The following is a 17,961-nucleotide window of genomic DNA, read 5'->3' on the forward strand; positions in this document are numbered from 1 at the left end:
CAAGGGCCATGCCACCGAATGGTTTCATTCCCAATATGATCTCATTTTATTTGATTTTCCTGTAACCACTCCTTTTATTACCGCTGCTTTTCAGCATTTACCTGTGTGTGAATAAAATATGGAAATAAGGACAATATGTTACTGGAAATGGTTGGTACAGCTGAATTAGAAGCCACTTAATGCTGATCACTGATCAGTCCCATTTTACCTTCTAGAAAGATTTGTCTTGGAAAAGATCCTGCAATGTTACTTTCATTTTACTGAATACAATACTACCCTCTAATGATCGGTTGGGTAACGGTTGTATATACAGTATCTATGGTGCCCTTTTACTAGTACCAGCGGAAGAGTTACAGCACCACCTAGTGACACATCATTGTTACTGCATCCTTGTGAAAGCAGACTAGCATCTCCACATGTCAACCTCAAATACAGCAGAGGAAGGAATTACAGTTCTTATATTTTTTGTTTCTTTTTAATAACCTCAGTTAAAATGATGCGTTTCTTCCAGGTTGGATTCCTCCCTAGATCTTGTCCATATTTGCACTCATTCCTATATCCTTTTTCTCTGTCCCCTGTACTAGGACTATGTGTTCAGGATTGTGTCTGGTTCTCATGAATCTGGGAAAGGGAGATGTCCATATGATCCCAAGCAGGAAAATATGGCCACCATAATAGGTAGGTTGTTCAGCTCTATCTGTGATAGATTAACATCAGCAAATGAGTACGTAATCCATGGATATGTCAGTATGCAGAAAGGTGCGTGTTACACGCGGCGCCCTAAAACCTGAAGCAGTTAGCGTAGCGTCAATCATGTAAATTTGTTCTGCTGATGCGCAGACCACTGGTGGCAGCATACACCTGTAGATTGGAGTGTTCCACCTGTGATCAGAGGGGGGATGGGAAGGCCTAACATAGGCCAAGTACAGTCAGGAGGTCTATGCGGAATTACAATGAAACACAAACCGATTCACAGACGCGTATACGCTGGTCCTAACTGTATCATTTGCAGGCCTGTGGGATGGTGCAGACACAGCAATGATGGTAGTCAGCGCATTCTCTGTTGTTGTAGATATAGGGTCTGAGTAAGGGTTCCACCCCAGGCTAATGCCACTGTAGCCCCCCCCCCCCCCCCCCCCCACACACACACAAAATATTTGTATGTAACATATGTATTAAATCTATCTATTTAATAACTTGCCACAACTGGTAAAAACTGGTACTATAGACAACTGAGGTCTGCGAATCTGTGTGTCGTTTATATGAAGTTAAATGTAGCATAACAGATATTGCTGTGGGGTGTAAGCATATAATGTGATGGTGTGTCAATATATACTGTACAGACACTAGACACAGTCATACCGCCATTCAGGGAGTGTAAGATATAGGATATATTTATAATGTGACATTATAAGTATAAACAGTGTGGCCCATAAGTGTAGAAACACCCTTATGACATTCTCCATGTGTTTGAGATATCACATGACTACCTCCCCAATTAAAAAAATTAGAGTTGCATCCAAGATGGCCGTCATACTGGTGACATACCCTAAAAAGTTTTCTCCTATATCGTAAATGTAGCCACTGGATTAATATTTTTTTACGCATTTCTTTTTTATAAAGGTGTTTCCACACTTATGGACCACCCTATGTAATGAATAGACACTAGTGACAGACATTGAGCCACACTGGGGTTTATTATAAATATAATAAATATAATGTGATTCTGTCTATATATAGAGTTTGCCAAATGGATAGAAGTTATAATGTTACACTGACAGTGCAGCACTAGGGTGGGAAGGGGGGATGCTTCCGGTGTTCTGTACCCGTCCACACCATGTCAATCTGGGGTCCAGAGGCCGCGTCCTCTGCTGTGCCTGGCCCACCCAATGCAGCTTCTGATTGGTGAGGAGAGATTCAGCCCCCTCAAAGTGCATGCTCTCCTACGATTGGCTCGGAGAGTGGACACTGTTGTTGTAGCGTAATATGTGATAGGCTATGTATGTTGATTGATTGCTCACCTTTTGCTATGGTCAGCCCTTAGAAGTCATCCACCTGTGCCGTATGAAAGATGCAGGGAGCCAGACTCTATAGGGTGGACAATGGACAGGATGGGCCGCCCCCCAATATCCGGTGCCCAGGGCTGCAGCCTGATCAGCCTAATGGATTATCAGGCCATGTGCATATATTATGTTATTTTGTGGTATTATGGCTAACAGAAACCTGTCTGCTGGTGTTGACCACACGCATTTTGTCATAGCAGAACTTGCAACCTCCCGTATGCACACAGTTGCTGCTTTTTTGACGAACACTCTTTATGCCGCAATTTGAGGGGCAGTTGCATCCAACTTGGAATCAGCCCCAGGGAGTACTGCAGGTACACCAGACTGGGCACAGCATGACTAGCAGACCGGGTCATCGCCTGCTTTACAGAATGACCTGCTCAGCACATTTGGTCATTTTTAGCCACATTAGCAGTGTGTAGCCATACTGCTCACATATCTGGTCATTTAATACAATGTAAGAAAGAAGCAGAATAAGCTTAGCCCTCATTGCACAGAGTATGCTTATTTTGGTTTATGGGTCCAGCAAAACCAACAACGTATTCTCCCCAATGTACAGCCAGAGATTGGGGAGGGTGGAAATAGAAACGGATGCATAACCCTCTCTCCCCAGGAGACCACACATACCTGGGTTACCAATGGCTGATCTTTGCACTGTGTGACTTGTATTGGGATGGGATACCTCCTACAGTCAGAGCATCGGGTTTATGAATTACAGTGCCTGTGAAACTGCTCACTTAGTGATTTGTGTCTTACAGATGGGGTGTTGTACGCTGGGGTACAGGTGGATTACATGGGGACGGACTCTGCCATCTTCCGCACAATGGGTCACAAACCTCCGATACGGACAGAACAGTACGACTCTCGCTGGCTGAACGGTAATAGCCACATTGCTGCTCCCTTCCTCTACAGAGCCGGAATACAGGCCTCCTCCATTCATTTACTACTAGCGTTCCGTAATCTTGCAGCTATTGTAATCCAAGTTCCTGGGAGAAGACAGAGGGGGAGATTTATCAAAGCTTGGAGCGAGATTACCAACCAATCGGCTTCTAGTTGTCGTTTTACAGGCTGTGTTTGGAAAATGACAGGAGCTGATTGGCTGGTACTTTACCTCTCTCCAAGCTATGATACATCAGGAAGATGTACTCTACCAAACTGTTTATATTAACTACAGATGTATAATACAGGCCTACGTCGAGCACAGAATGAATGACGTTAGAGTCACTGTAACAAGCTGCTGATGGGTCTCCCTAGATTTCCATGGACTAACCAGGGGGAGCATGTGTCCTAGAGGACGTTCTGATCATTAAAGTGAGAAAACCTCTAGTCTGGTTGTCAGTCTATAGATCGTACATGTGATACGGCCTCACTCCCATGCAGGTAATACATCATGCCACATTTCTGTTTCTGTCCCCAGACCCTGTATTTATGGGATCGCTGGTAGTATCTGAGAGCAGCTTCCGCGAGGATGACAAGCTTTATATATTATTCCGAGAGAGGAGCCTGGAGGGGGAGAGCGGCCCAGCGGTGGTGTCGCGGATTGCGCGCATTTGTCTGGTGAGAATGGCCGGCCTGTGCTTTACTATGTGCTGTATAGTATGTGCAGGATATCAAGAAATTGCTATTTACCATAATGCATGAGAAGTTTCCTGCGGTCAGTTCCTTATCTGTTAGCCATATGTTACTAAGTATATACTGTAACCTAACAATTATTGACTCTAGAACGACTGGTGTGAGGATTGTTCTCTCTTACACCTACATTCAGGTTACTTTCTCTGTAATTGGCTTGTACACTCTGTCCCACAACTTTGACTAAATGCATTGTGCTCTAGCTTCCTTCTTTGCTCAGTCTTACAATAATAATCACAATATTTAGTGTTTTTTACTGTCCTGCATATTCTACAGATCCCTTGTGCTTTGTGCATTAAATACACATATATTATACAGGCCCGTCTTCAGCATTATAGGCCCTGGCCAAAGCAATATACTAGCGCCCCTGCACACCCATTCCTAGGAATAAATTAAAGCAGTCATAAACTAACCCTCCTGTGCTGTATCTCCACATGCATCCATACCATGAGTGGCTGTCAGCACTTCGATTGGTGGATAGCTCCAGCCATCCACCAATCAGCACGCTGACAGTTGTTCACTGTCTGGCTGCAGTCTGGGAGGTGTGATTCACAATCAGAGCGGCCGTGTAGCATTTTCTACCTGCCTCCCAAGAAACTCCGGAGGCACCAGCTCCATCTGCCCCCCAGCACGGTATCCGGTTGATAGAGAGACAGTGTCTAGTTAGACAGTCAATAGATAGACACCATATGTTACACAGACATTAGGTCGACAGAGTCAAAAGGTCGACATGAAAAAGGTAGACAGTACAAAAGGTCGACAGGGTCAAAAGGCCGACAGGGTTAAATGGTTGACATGAAAATGGTTGACATAAAAAAGATAGACAAATGTTTTTTTTTTTATTTAACATGTTTTTGGACTATTTCATACTTTCTCTATCCATGTCGGCATAGAGTTGGTTATAAACCTTGTGGCGAGCGCAGCGAGCCACCGAGCCCGAAGCATGGCGAGCGAAGTGAGCCCCACAAGGGTATGCCTTTCTACAATTGGGGGTCCCAGATGGCAAAACTATCCACACAAACCACAAAACTGCAAAAAACATGGTGTCTACCTTTTTTATGTCGACCATTTCCATGTCGACCTTTTGACCCTGTCGACCTTTTGCACTGTCGACCTTTTGGCCCTGTTGACCTAATGTCTGTCTAACATATGGTGTCTACCTATTGACTGTCTAACTAGACACTGTCTATCTGTTATGCCCCCCCCCCCCCCAGCACAGCCTGCCCCTGCTTGAAGGCCCCTAGAATCATGGGGCCCTAGGCAGTTGCCCAGTGTGTCTAAACATTAAGCTGTCCCTGATTATATCCAGTGTGATTTATAACCAGGCGTATCCTAGTACTCTGTCTGGCAGACATGACTGAGAAATACAACAGGTGGCTGCATGCAAGTAATTCAGACGTCTGAAGGTTCCAAAAATAAGAACACTTTCTGGTTCCTCTTCATGTTTATCTACAAAATATTTGGTTGGAATTCCCGGAAAAGGCACTAATAGCCACTGCTGAACAAATCCCACATCTACCTGTGACAAATTATCTATCCATTAAATAACTCCTGGACAAAGTACTTTGAGCGGAGTTAATAGAAAAGTAATATGGCCAGAGGGAAAACCTTACAGTTCCCATATACTCTGGGGCTAATTCTTAGTTGGAAGAAAAAAAAAACCAAACAAACCATGTTTTAGTGCAAACACATGTATTTGTTGTGCATGCAGGGTAAACACTGGCTGCTTTTGGTTGTACTGTAGCTCACAATTGCTAGGCAGCTTTATTTTTACAAAGCAACAGCTAGGCCATGCCCCTCCCAACTCTAAATCTCCCTGCACATTGTAACCCTGTGTCGTCGCCCCCCCCACAGTGCATCATGGTTTGTTCAGGTGCAATTTCCTTCCTATTTTGTTGTTTTGCTCCTAGCTATGAATCAGTGCCTTTGTATATATCCGATGGTTGTATCATGATCTATTGCATCAGAACGGAATAAATAGTTCTCCGAAACTGGTCAATCTCTGGTTTTATCTGGAATCCAGGATGTAAGACCGGTTACTGGGGATCAGTTAGTTTTGTTCTTGGACACTATGGGGGTAATTCAGAGTTGATCGCAGAAGCAAATTTGTTAGTAGTTGGGCAAAACCATGAGCAATGCAGGGGGGGGGGGGGGGGGGGGCAGATGTAACATGTGCAGAGAGAGTTAGATTTGGGCTGGGTAATTTTGTTTCTGTGCAGGGTAAATACTGGCTGCTTTATTTTTACACTGCAATTTAGATTTCAGTTTGAACGCACTCCACCCAAATCTAACTCTCTGCACGTTACATCTGCCCCCCCCCCCCCCCCACCCCCTCTTCCCCTGCAGTTCACTTGGTTTTGCCCAACTGCTAACAAATTTGCTGCTGCAATCAACTCTGAATTAGTCCCTATGTGCAGTTGTCCTGGAACCCCAGAACTGGTGTTTTTCATAACATAGTTTTCTATATTTGACAATGAGGCAGCCCCCCGAAACCTAACATTTTCCTAGATAGTATTGATCTGTGCTGGTGCTCATATTTCAGCTGTACTACGCAGTATCCCAGTATATGGGAGATGGATTCCATTGCACCTTGCAGTATAAGTTGTCATGGTGTATGGTCGTGCTGTTTGCAGTAAGTATGGCTATTGCTAGACCCCACATGATACCCAAGCAGAGGTGGTTTTCTTCCTGGTGGAACATTGTGCTGTATATACACTTAGAGGATAGTCACTATATGCTTGATACCATTGCAGAACGATGATGGTGGCCTACGCTCGCTGGTGGGAAAATGGACATCTTTTCTCAAGGCAAGACTGGTTTGCTCTGTCATTGGCCAGGATGGGGTGGAGACATCGTTTGACCAGCTGCGTAAGTATGCCAGCAGCACGCATCACACTTCTAGCACTCTCACGTAGGGGTATGTGGGTCGCTTAAAGACGAAACTATGGCTGAGCAGGTTAGAGTTGCCAGAAGACTAGTCCATAAAGCGTCAGGAGACTCTTCTAGGAGTCCTGTGCCTCCTACCACCTACTCTTTGGTTTAGAGACATGGGTGTAAATTTACTAAGGTGGGAGTTCCTTAGAACAGGTGATGTTGCCCATAACAACCAATCAATCAGATTCTATCTATGATCTTCTAGAAGCAACTAGATAAATGTTAAGTAGAACCTGATTGGTTGCTATGAGCAACATCGCCAGTTCTAAAAAACTCCCACCTTAGTAAATTTACCCCACGGAGGGTGAAGGGTACTTGCACATTCAGCTGACAAGCCAAACATGGGCTTCTTGTTGCTGTGGGGAGTAACTGTGGCCGCAGCGAGGCTTCCGATTGAAAGAGGAAGGGGAGTTGGACATTCTTAGGTAAGCTTTGAAGGGAAGGTGAAATTAAATTATTAATTTGGGGTTTAGAGTTCCTTTAAAGGTAACTGAGGAGGAATAAGTAGCAGGGGGTTCTCCAATAGTGAACAAAGCTTTTAATGATCTCTAAGCTTGGTGTAAGCAATTGCCTTCTATTCTGCTTTCATTATGGAGTCTGAGTGGCTCCATGCTGTGTGCTTAAGTAGAATTAAAAATGAGGCTTAATCCGGTCTTCCGTGTACAGACATGCCGCATCTACAAGACAGGCTTCCTGACACAGGGCACAGTGTGTTACTGCAGATTTCCCGTACTGCTGTGGTGGAGGGGTTAATGCACTTATTCTGGAAATTGGTAGCACTTCCAGCAGGATGGTTGCCCTGAGCGATTCCCGGTGCAGCGCCTGTGACTTGCACATGTAAAGCAGAGGTGACATTGCTCTGCGGTTGCTGTTACGGATATTACTCATTAACACAATTTGCATACTGTGTGTTGGACTCATTTCACGGGGCAAATTCCTGCCATGGCAGCAGCCAATTAGGCAGCGGAGGCAACCGAGCAGACAAAATAGAGCGATCTGTGCTCCTCTTACCTCCTCCTTGGTGTTTGGCGTGCGTCATCACTTCTGCTGTTTAATTGGCCGCACAGCCACGGAGAAGATGTCTGTGCGAAAATGGCCTAAGGGCTATGGACTGTAAACCGACACATGAGTGACAAGATATGCTTAACAAGGAGCGTGTTCCAGAAACACGTCTGGTCCCATGTGAAAGAACTGAATGCTAAGCATGTGACGTGTTATGATGGGCCATTAAATAATATCACTACTCACATTAAGGGGGATATTCAATTGTTTGAAAAGTCGATTGGGTGTCTGTTTTTTCCTGTCTATTAGATAGGAAAAAAACAGACACCCAACTGACTTTTCAAACAATTGAATACCGCCTTAAGTCTCAATGAAGCTGGAATTTTTTATTTTTTTTAAGTACTAACGGGGACATTTACTAAGCAGTGATAAGAGCGGAAAAGTGAGTCAGTGGAGAAATTGCCCCATCAACCAATCAGCAGCTCTGTATCATTTTATAGTATGCAAATAATAGATGTTACTTCACTGCTGATTGGTTGCCATGGGCAACTTCTCCACTGGCTCACTTCTCCGCTCTTATCACTGCTTAGTAAATGTCCCCCTAAGTTTTTAATTGATTTTTAAAATGTAAAGGAATTACAGAACGGATATTGTCATTCTTAGCCCTTCAGCCACGGTGTTTGGGGCCCTGACAGTTTTGGATGAGAATTTCCTCCCCTCTTCTGCCTGACCCCACTCTGCGTGCCCTGCTTGCATGCCTGGTGGCAGATATGGTACGGCTGCAGAGGAGAGCGGAGGGGGCCTGGGGAAGAAAGGGCTTATTTCATACTTTACAAATGGTTTTCCATTATAAAGACATTAGCTCCCCATGATACCACTTGAGTCTCCACATGTCTTGGCACAGCCCCGCGCTGCCAGTAAATGGCCTTCTCCTTTGCTGATCTGCTATGTTAAAAAGAAAAAAAAGTGTATTATTTAGGAGGCTTTTATGCCTTCAGATTATATTAATTTCTTGTCTGCATTAAGCAGAACTGTTTATATTCATTAGACACAGCAGAAGTCGCTGTCTGGGTACAGCAGGGACGTGCTGTCTGCAGCAGCAGGGAAAGTCATCCACTCTGCATGATGATATAAATGCATGACTGAAGAACACAGAAGCATAGCGCACTATGAAGTAAATATTACAGGAAGGGGTGGCAGTCATTGTGTCATCAGTGACATCCATGACCATGTCACTAGCGTTATGCCGACGCCACAGTGCCAACAAGATTTATATGCTACTTAAAGCAATTTAACTGTGTCGGCAGCGGGTGTGATATAACAAGTCAGCATTTCAAATGCCGACACGGACATTTCAACAGTCAGAATGTCGACAATGTGTTTTTCCATAGACTACTAACCTAACACTAACCGCAGTTTAACCCTAACTATAAAATCGTCAAAAATCTGTTGTCGACATTTCTAATGTTGACATTCTGTCATTGTCACTATTTTGAATGTGGATATGCCGGCAGCCTGTCCATATAGCAGACAATGTCACGCTCAACATATAGGGTGTATCCTGCAGGAGGGTTTGTTCAGAGACACCCCCCTGCCCCCTCTCCCCCGGAAAATAAAAATTTTTGCTTGTCCTGCTGATTGGTCCTTTGGCTTCCATTGGAGATGGTCAAGTGTAAATGACGGTCAGTAACTGAAGCATGGGCGGACGCTGGCGTGTGTTACTGCTGATTTAGTACCGCTGTCAGACCGATGGGTGCATTATCCACATTATACCATAAACGCAGATTAATAAGGTTTCTTGTCGCGGATATTAATATGTTTTTTTTTAAAAACAGTTTCCTTAGGGAAAAATTCTGGCAAATGCTTTAAGGGGCACATTCAGTTATCAGCAAGGCTCTGACGGATCTGCAGCTGCTGAGGTTTCTGGCCATTACCCTATGGAAACCGTGCTTGTTTTTTGATTGTACCTCCGTGTGGTCCGATGAAAAACAAGCAAGGTTTCCCCGGACAGGTTTACTGCGCTGCATCAGCTTATTGTACTCGCCACTAAGTGTTCCATCACTGGGGGTAATTCCAAGTTGATCGCAGCAGGAATTTTTTTAGCAGTTGGCCAAAACCATGTGCACTGCAGGGGGGGGGGGCAGGTATAACATGTGCAGAGAGAGTTAGATTTGGGTGGGGTATTTTGTTTCTGTGCAGGGTAAATACTGGCTGCTTTATTTTTACACTGCAATTTAGATTGCAGATTGAACACACCACACCCAAATCTAACTCTCGCTGCACATGTTATATCTGCCCCCCCTGCAGTGCACATGGTTTTGCCCAACTGCTAAAAAATTTCCTGCTGCGATCAACTTGGAATTGCCCCCACTGTCTTTTACACATACATCACACTTTCTACACGTGCAGAGTACTATAGTGAGGATAGTGTTCCAAAGTAGAGAAAGAAAGCTCAGACTTTGCTTTATAAGCCAACCAGCTAGGCTATGTGTAACCTAGTGAACATTCCTGCCCCCCCCCCCCCCCCCCTTCCTCTCTCCCCTACATCCTCTCCTCTTCCTAATTGAGGCCAACTGCATAAATCTACCACACAGAGTCAGACACAAGATCATGTTTTCGTTTGAAAGCTTGTATTGTGTTACATACACTGCTGTGAGTTTGACCCTAGGGAACTAAGGCCTGCTGGTTCTGTTACACGGCTTGTCTTGAAAAAATAAAGGAATTCATTAAAACCATGTAATTTAACAGAAAACCACTTTTTTTTTTTATTAAAGAAAATATCAACTCAGATAGTGTATATATCACATTGTAATACACATATGATGATAAAAGAAGTATACCTTTGTGATTACCATATCAGTATAAATGGTGACTTCTGATCCTGATAGAAGTGTGTATTAGGCTGGTTACCCGCATTCCTTAGGGTAACGCCTGTGACAGATCATTTCACACCTGATGTGAGTGAGAAGGACAAGAAGACGCGGATGCTTTTTGTAACTGTCCCCAGTGTGGGCTCAATGGAACTAATCCGTTCCATCCACATGGGATCCGGTCATATGACCGGCGCCAACCCCGGGATCCTCAGCGCCGATCTCCCAGCCCCAACCCATCCACATATCTGTCACATGCTTTCACTAGCACTATAAACGGTACTAAAAGCATGATACAGGCCAGGACTCCTGTATACCGCACTGTAACTCAGCACAAATGTAACTTTGGATGTATGTGAAAGGTATATTAGTACTCTCCCTGTGGTATGCTGCCACCTTATGGTCATGTAACACCTCTGCAACATACACTTATTTATTATACAGTAACAAATTCATTATACCATATATTGAATACAGTTCTAAGAGTATGGAACGTATATTGCACAAAGGACATATCCTGGTCATAGATTGTGCCACACAATGGGAGCTAGTGGCAAAGTCACCAATCCTGACAATGGGGACTGTGACCAATGACCAATTGGTTATCTGTGGTGCCATTGGGCCAGTCTACTAACTGTCTGTGTCTTCATGTAGGTGATATTTTCATTCAGCAGACTCAGGACAAGCAGAACCCACTGATATATGGAGTCTTCACTACACTGGGGTGAGAGCACAACTGCGTTCTATTTGCTGTGTATGTGCTGTCCCTGTAATCGTTTCCTTATTCCTGCTTGTGTCCTAGTCTCCCAATAACTGGGTGTCTTGTGCTGTCCACACCGTCACTGTCGGCCTGTCCTACACAGTGCTCCCCCTGGCCGCCCAATAACTGTGTGTCTTGTGCTGTCCACACCATCATTGTCATCCAGGGTCGGCCTGGCCCCACAGGGAAACCACCGGTAGGCCCGACTGCCTGAGGGCCCACTCCTGCCTCTAGGGATCAGGTTCCAGACGGTGCACTTGTATTATACATGGTAGATATGTTGCATTGCACTGCACTAAACTATTGTGTATTTCAAGCCTCTGTGGAGGCTGGCCACACCCCTAAGTATGGGCACCTATAACTGCATTCCCCCGGTGGACCCTTCATGCCCCAGTCCGACACTGTTGTCATCCTGTCCTGCACAGTGCTTAATCTGCCCGCCTAATAAATGTGTGTCTTGTGCTGTCCACACCGTCATAGTCTGCCTGCCTAGCAACTGTGTCTCGTGCTGTCCAAACAACCATGGATAGCCTGTCTTGCACAGTGCTCAGCCTGCCCGATTGATCCTGGTAATCTCCTGTCTGGCATGGACACCTGTCTCCTAGTGTGTGATATTTCTAGTCTCCCTGCTGCTCGTATGCCTGTTAGTCCTAATGTATCTGTCTCTGTGCGTGTCTCTTAGTTCCGTATTCCGGGGCTCTGCCGTCTGTGTTTACTCTCTTGCTGACGTCCGTGCTGTGTTTAATGGGCCATTCGCACACAAGGAGGGACATGGGTACCAGATGACTGCGTACACAGGGAAAACGCCCTATCCCCGGCCTGGAGCGGTGAGACACGTCATGACCCTTTCTGAGAGTCTGAGTGGCAGGATGATGCTGTGGTAAAGGCACAGGCACTTTAATGGAAATTTAAAGTTGAGAATTGCTTATTTGGGACAGTCTGGTACATTTTGTAGCACTAGTGATAGCTCCAGTTGTGTTTGGAGTTCCCAGTAATAGGACATCTCACTGTATAAACGTAAATTCTTTAAATAAAAGATGGTGAAAAATAGAGGACAAGGACATATGTTCTTATTTAGGGGAAGATTGACTAAAACGCCTAAAATGGTAAAAAAGAGTTGTTGCCCATTGCAGCCAATCAGATTTTAGCTGCCGTTTTATAGAATGTAGATAAATGACACCTGTAATCTGATTGGTTGCTGTCCTTTTTAGAATTTGAAGTACAGGTTGAGTATCCCCTACCCAAAATGCTTGGGACCAGAGGTATTTTGGATATGGGATTTTTCCGTATTTTGGAATAATTGCATACCATAATGAGATATCATGGTGATGGGACCTAAATCTAAGCACAGAATGCATTTATGTTACATATACACCTTGTACACACAGCAGGAAGGTCATTTTAGCCAATATTTTTTGTAACTTTGTGCATTAAACAAAGTGTGTGTACATTCACACAATTCATTTATGTTGCATATTCACCTTATACACACAGCAGGAAGGTAAGTTAATACAATATTTTTAATAACTGTGTGTATTAAACAAAGCTTGTGTACATTGAGCCATAAAAAAACAAAGGTTTCACTATCCCACTCTCACGCAAAAAAAGTCCGTATTTTGGAATATTTGGATATGGGATACTCAACCTGTATTTGTACTCCATAAAAAAAAGGGATCCTTGCAGAAATTTTCCTGCACCCCCTCCCTTCCCCTTATCCTGGATATACTCACCAGAGCTCCCATGGTCCTGCATGTGTCAGCCTACAAAGGCTCAGATGGACACATTTCTGTGGCTGAAAGGTAGCAGTCTGCAGAATCGTGGACACTGAGGCATCATGGGTGAGGGGATTGGCTATCTCATGTTCTGGTCAGCTCATGTTGCTGAATGTTGGGCCGTGTTGTTGCTGAATGTTGGGTCATTGCTAGTCATGGACATGAAATGAAAGCTCTCACTGTAGATTTGTTTTATAACACCTTAAATATTTGCAATACTTGTACACAGCTCTTTCCTATTACATTGTGATCCATCTTACAGTGTGCAGGTGGATTCTCCGTTACCGGCGTTCGCTCCAGTAGGCACTTCGGGGAGGACGTGCTGAGGTTTGTGCGCACACACCCGCTCATGTACAGCTCAGTGTACCCCGTCAACCGAAGGCCCCTTCTCCTGCTATCAGATGCCGTATACACCTACACCAGCATTGCCGTGGACAGTGTGCCCGCTGCTGATGGGGAATATACTGTTCTGTTCCTGGGCACAGGTGAGAAAGCAGCATCATCCACTGTCTCTGTGTGGCAGTAGTTTGCGTATCATGTAACACCTTGTTCCCATTGCCCAAAATCCTTCAGATCGTGGTACAGTCCAGAAGGTGATGATCCTGCCTAAAGGCCCGGAGGAGACGGAAGGCATCACTCTAGAGGAGGTGGAAGTGTTTAAAGTAAGACCTGTTCTGTGTGCATTTTATATTTGTATGGAATTGTCATTTAAGAACATGATGCTGTTTGTCTTGGAATGTCCACTTGCAAGAGATTTATAGGGATTTAAAGCTGCACTTCACTATGGTTAAAAATAACATTTTAAAAATCCTTTCCCAGATCTCTTAGGATTGCTCCATGCAAACATTTCCTGGGCTCTGTTATTCTCGTGTATTTTTGTTGCACTATTACTATTCTGATCCATTCAAAAATTTTCTTGGCGGTCCTTTCCCAAAGGCGGTGCACACAACCTTGCAAAAGTAGGTGCAGCACTTGGAGCTTAGAGAGTTGTGAAAAAGTTGCATGGGTGGGAAATGGGTCATGTGACCAAGGCGACCAATAGGAAGCTGTTGATCTGAGCAGCCACTTTACTGTGCCTATACTCCTACTTGGATTGAGCCGTGGATTGCCACATGGGACCAGAGCAGTGGATTGTATTGCCCTATCTGCCCCCAACATAATCTGCCACCTTCAGCGCACCTATTCCAAGAGATAGTCATTAGTTTTGTTGCTCACTTACATTGGCCCATGTCTATTATTGTGTTTACGTATTATATAATGTACGGTAACAGTCCCTTCATTGTGTCACACACAGGTAGCGTCACCTGTTAAAAACATCAGAATTTCTTCCAAGAGGGTGAGTGTTGCACCATTGCTGTTCTGATTGATCCAGAACTCTATGGAAAATGTTTATCTTTGCAATGCATTTTTTTTCTAACTAGCAGAACAGTGGTATTTTTGACTCTGGGACTCATCCGGTGTCTGTGGAAATTCAGTCCCTGTCATGGCTTGCAGTCCCATCATACTCCTGAACTCACAGCATGGAGTCTATAAGTAAACGATGCATAGTGCAGGGTGCTGGCGCCATATTTGGACATTATAAAGGATTGTTCATATACTGCATGCATAAATTAGCTCATGCTGGTGCAATGTTCGAGCCCATCACGGTGCCCGCAGTTTGTACATAGTAGCCCTTCACATACCAAAAGTCATTACTTTCAAAGTACACACATCAAACGTTCAATCAAAAACACCCATGAAAGGGGATCCTCAACAACCTGTACACCAGCAGAATTGAGCAATCATAGTATATAAGGATGCAACATCCGCTATTTTGTTCTGGACATGTGGTGGATAGTTTGACAAAGGTTCCACCCAGTATCAAAATATCAATCCTGTGTTTATTGGTGAGATAATACATTAAGCTTATTGAAGACTGGTGATTGCCCTCACAATTTATGGATGAAGATGATCTGGCTGTTTTGCATAAAAGCACCCAGCAGATGGAGTTAATTATGTATTACACCCGACCCAAACACACAAAGCCCCCTTCCACCCCTCCCCTCACTGTTATCACCTGTCATTGCTATAACACTGATAGTTATTGATACTACATTGAATTATTGATGCTGGTTACACTTAATTAAAACGAAAAAAAAAGGGGAGAGAGACAGGGTTTTGGCAGAGGAAAGATAGGCCGGAGCAGTAGGGGGAGAGGTAAATGTGGGTGAAGACAAAGGGGAGAACCAAAGAATGGGATGAGAGACTGAGAAATAAAAAGACGTGGGGAAAATAACAATCAGCAAAGCAGGCCACCATGCCTAGTGACCTGGCGAATGACGAGGAAGAGAGGGATAGAGAGAAGACAGATTGAGGTATACACAGGGCCGGATCCAGGGGGGGGGGGGCGAACGCCCCCCCCTAACAGTCATAGCCACGCCCACTTACATGAGGTGGGGGCTGCTGCCAGGTGATGGTGTGTGGCTGCACTGACATCCCTCCCCATCCTCCGTGTCCTTGGGGCCCCTAGCCCCATCTGCCATCATCACATGCCGTTACCCCCACCTTGGGCAGTGTGTGCCGCCCATCGGTGTGTTAGTAGTTACATGTGCCCGGTTGTGTGTGCTACATAAGAAGCACATGTGCATGCTGGAAATGCTTTATATGCTCTTTAGAGCATTAATGGACAGTTGGTATGGGAAGTGGGAGGAGTAATGAGTGTAGGGGAGCAGTCAGGAATAAATAAACCGCCCCCCCCCCTAAAAGAAAAGTCTAGATCCGTCCCTGGGTATACATACAAGCTGCAAATGTTCCATAAGAAACTACAGGCAACACTTACTGGGTTTAGTATCAATGTAACGTGTTATCACAGCTTCTCAGTGCAACCCTAATTACCATCAATGTTTCAGGCCTCCCATTCCCTTTTGTCAGGACTGCACTACTTGCTGATCTATTTAATGCAGTTCTGATGAAAGGTAACGGGAGTCCTGAAACGTTGTCAGTGACAGCAACATGTCTGATGATTTGTTTGTCTGCCGGAGAAGCACCCAGTGACTACATTGTACTGAGAAGCTCTACAGTGGGGGAGGAGGTTTGATGTGTTGATTACAGTTTTGCAGCTCTTCTCTGGAAACCTAGACACTCTTCTAGTTTGCATAAACGTTTCCCCATGAGCAGGCTGGATGCATGCAAAGCTAAGGGGACTTGTGGTGTGTGTTCTGTATACAGTGCCCAATGTAGGCAGATAGCTTAGGGTAATATAAATTATGTGCGCTGGCAAAGCAGCAGAATCTCATGAAATTCTTACCATATTGCTGTCTGATATTGGAAATAGAACGTGTGAGATGAATGCCGGCTTTGTCTCTAATCATTGCAGCACCAGTTATACGTCTCGTCTGACGCAGGGGTGACCCAGCTCTCTCTCCATCGCTGTGCTGCCTATGGAGACTCTTGTGCAGATTGCTGTCTCTCCAGAGATCCCTACTGTGCCTGGGATGGGAAGGCCTGTGCCCGCTATACCCCCTCACCCATGAGGTAAGTATATGGTGGTAGCGATGCAAAGATTCCTGAAACTCTGTGCTGGGTTATAATGGCAACTAATGGCGCTGAACTCTATATAAAGTCCAAACCTGTCCGGTCTGTTGCTGCAGATTCTATACAACTCCTTCATGTCCATTTGCAGCAGAAGGGATATAATTGGCTGGTAATGCGGGATTTGCACATAGGCAAAGTTAAGCAAAGACGTCAAGGAGGTGTTGACGTAAATACACGCTGTTCAGACGCGTAGTTACGCTTGTGCCAGGCGGATCTCTGGCAGCAAGGATAGATAGTGCTTAGGTGTGTGCACATCAGTATACGTGTGAATATCCGCATTTATCCTCATGCATGTGTGATTACAGCCCACTTGCTCTCAGCTGTGCATCGGCACCAATGTTTCTGGATTAGTTTCCCGTGCCTGTCTGTGTTTCCAGAAAATCACCCCAGCAACAACTAAACTGTGCTGATTTGTCAGGGCAGAGACATCAGTGTGCCAGCTTGCCAAAGTACTCTGTGAATTAGCAATGGGGAATCCATATGGACTCCCCACATGAGAAGCTCAGTACTGTCCCCCTTTTACTGTATCTTCCGCTCCTTTTGCATCCACCATCAAATGTGTGCGGCATCCTTTCCATGGAAATGATTGTGCAAGAGTCAGATTGTCAGTGACTTTATTCTCTGCAGGCGGAGCCGGCGACAGGACGTCAGACATGGAGACCCCATGAGGCAGTGCAGAGGCTATAACATGCAAAGTAAGTGCTCTGTATAAATGCCTCAGGGGCCGCTGCTTTCTCATACCGCTCCCCGGCACCGCTCTGGTAGTGTCTGTAGCTATGTAACCGCCGTCATGTGAGCCGGCTCCTGAAGCTGAAAGTCAAACATTGTTCTTGATTTACAGTGGATCGCGGAGTCTTGGAGCGGCTGCAGATTGGGGTGGAGGGAGGAAGCGTGTTCCTGCAGTGTGACACTCACTCGCCCCTGGAGAGCGTTACATGGCTACTGCAGAGAGAGGGATCCCAGCATCGCAAGGAGGTGAGGCTGCCATTATTCTGCACGACTAGTGTTACAATACACCAATATATTTCTCTATATGTTATATGCATCATCGTCTCAAAACCTAGTGGGTTATCCATTGACGATTAGCAAATATAGCCCAGATTTATCAAGCCTTGGAGAGTGATAAATTGTACGGTGATAAAGAACCAACCAATCAGCTCCTAACTGTCATTTTTTAAACACAGCCTGTAACATGGCAGTAAGGAGCTGGTTGTTTGGTCCTTTATCACTGTGCAATGTATCACTCTTTATAGCTTGATAAATCTGGGCCCTACTATAATATAATAATATCATTTGTTTCAAATGACATGTACCTGACTAGTCTCGGATTATTATAGGCGGTCTTGGTCAGTAGGCCA

At 44.9% G+C, this 17,961-nt stretch overlaps 1 protein-coding gene across 2 annotated transcripts in view; it reads left to right on the plus strand.

The window, feature by feature from the left end:
- The window catches only part of LOC134948526 (semaphorin-3F-like), a 96,582-nt gene that overhangs the window by 75,521 nt on the left and 3,100 nt on the right, over positions 1 to 17,961 (plus strand). For both annotated transcript variants that reach the window (XM_063936550.1, XM_063936551.1), the window contains 12 exons: positions 585 to 678; positions 2,822 to 2,941; positions 3,481 to 3,620; positions 6,446 to 6,560; positions 11,153 to 11,222; positions 11,941 to 12,085; positions 13,293 to 13,515; positions 13,604 to 13,692; positions 14,325 to 14,366; positions 16,386 to 16,543; positions 17,231 to 17,298; positions 17,445 to 17,578. In XM_063936550.1, coding sequence (XP_063792620.1) covers positions 585 to 678; positions 2,822 to 2,941; positions 3,481 to 3,620; positions 6,446 to 6,560; positions 11,153 to 11,222; positions 11,941 to 12,085; positions 13,293 to 13,515; positions 13,604 to 13,692; positions 14,325 to 14,366; positions 16,386 to 16,543; positions 17,231 to 17,298; positions 17,445 to 17,578 — 1,398 coding nt within the window. The remainder of the gene's footprint in view (positions 1 to 584; positions 679 to 2,821; positions 2,942 to 3,480; positions 3,621 to 6,445; positions 6,561 to 11,152; positions 11,223 to 11,940; positions 12,086 to 13,292; positions 13,516 to 13,603; positions 13,693 to 14,324; positions 14,367 to 16,385; positions 16,544 to 17,230; positions 17,299 to 17,444; positions 17,579 to 17,961) is intronic.

Source organism: Pseudophryne corroboree, chromosome 8 (genome assembly GCF_028390025.1).
Source record: "Pseudophryne corroboree isolate aPseCor3 chromosome 8, aPseCor3.hap2, whole genome shotgun sequence".
NCBI classification, from domain to species: Eukaryota; Metazoa; Chordata; class Amphibia; order Anura; family Myobatrachidae; genus Pseudophryne; species Pseudophryne corroboree.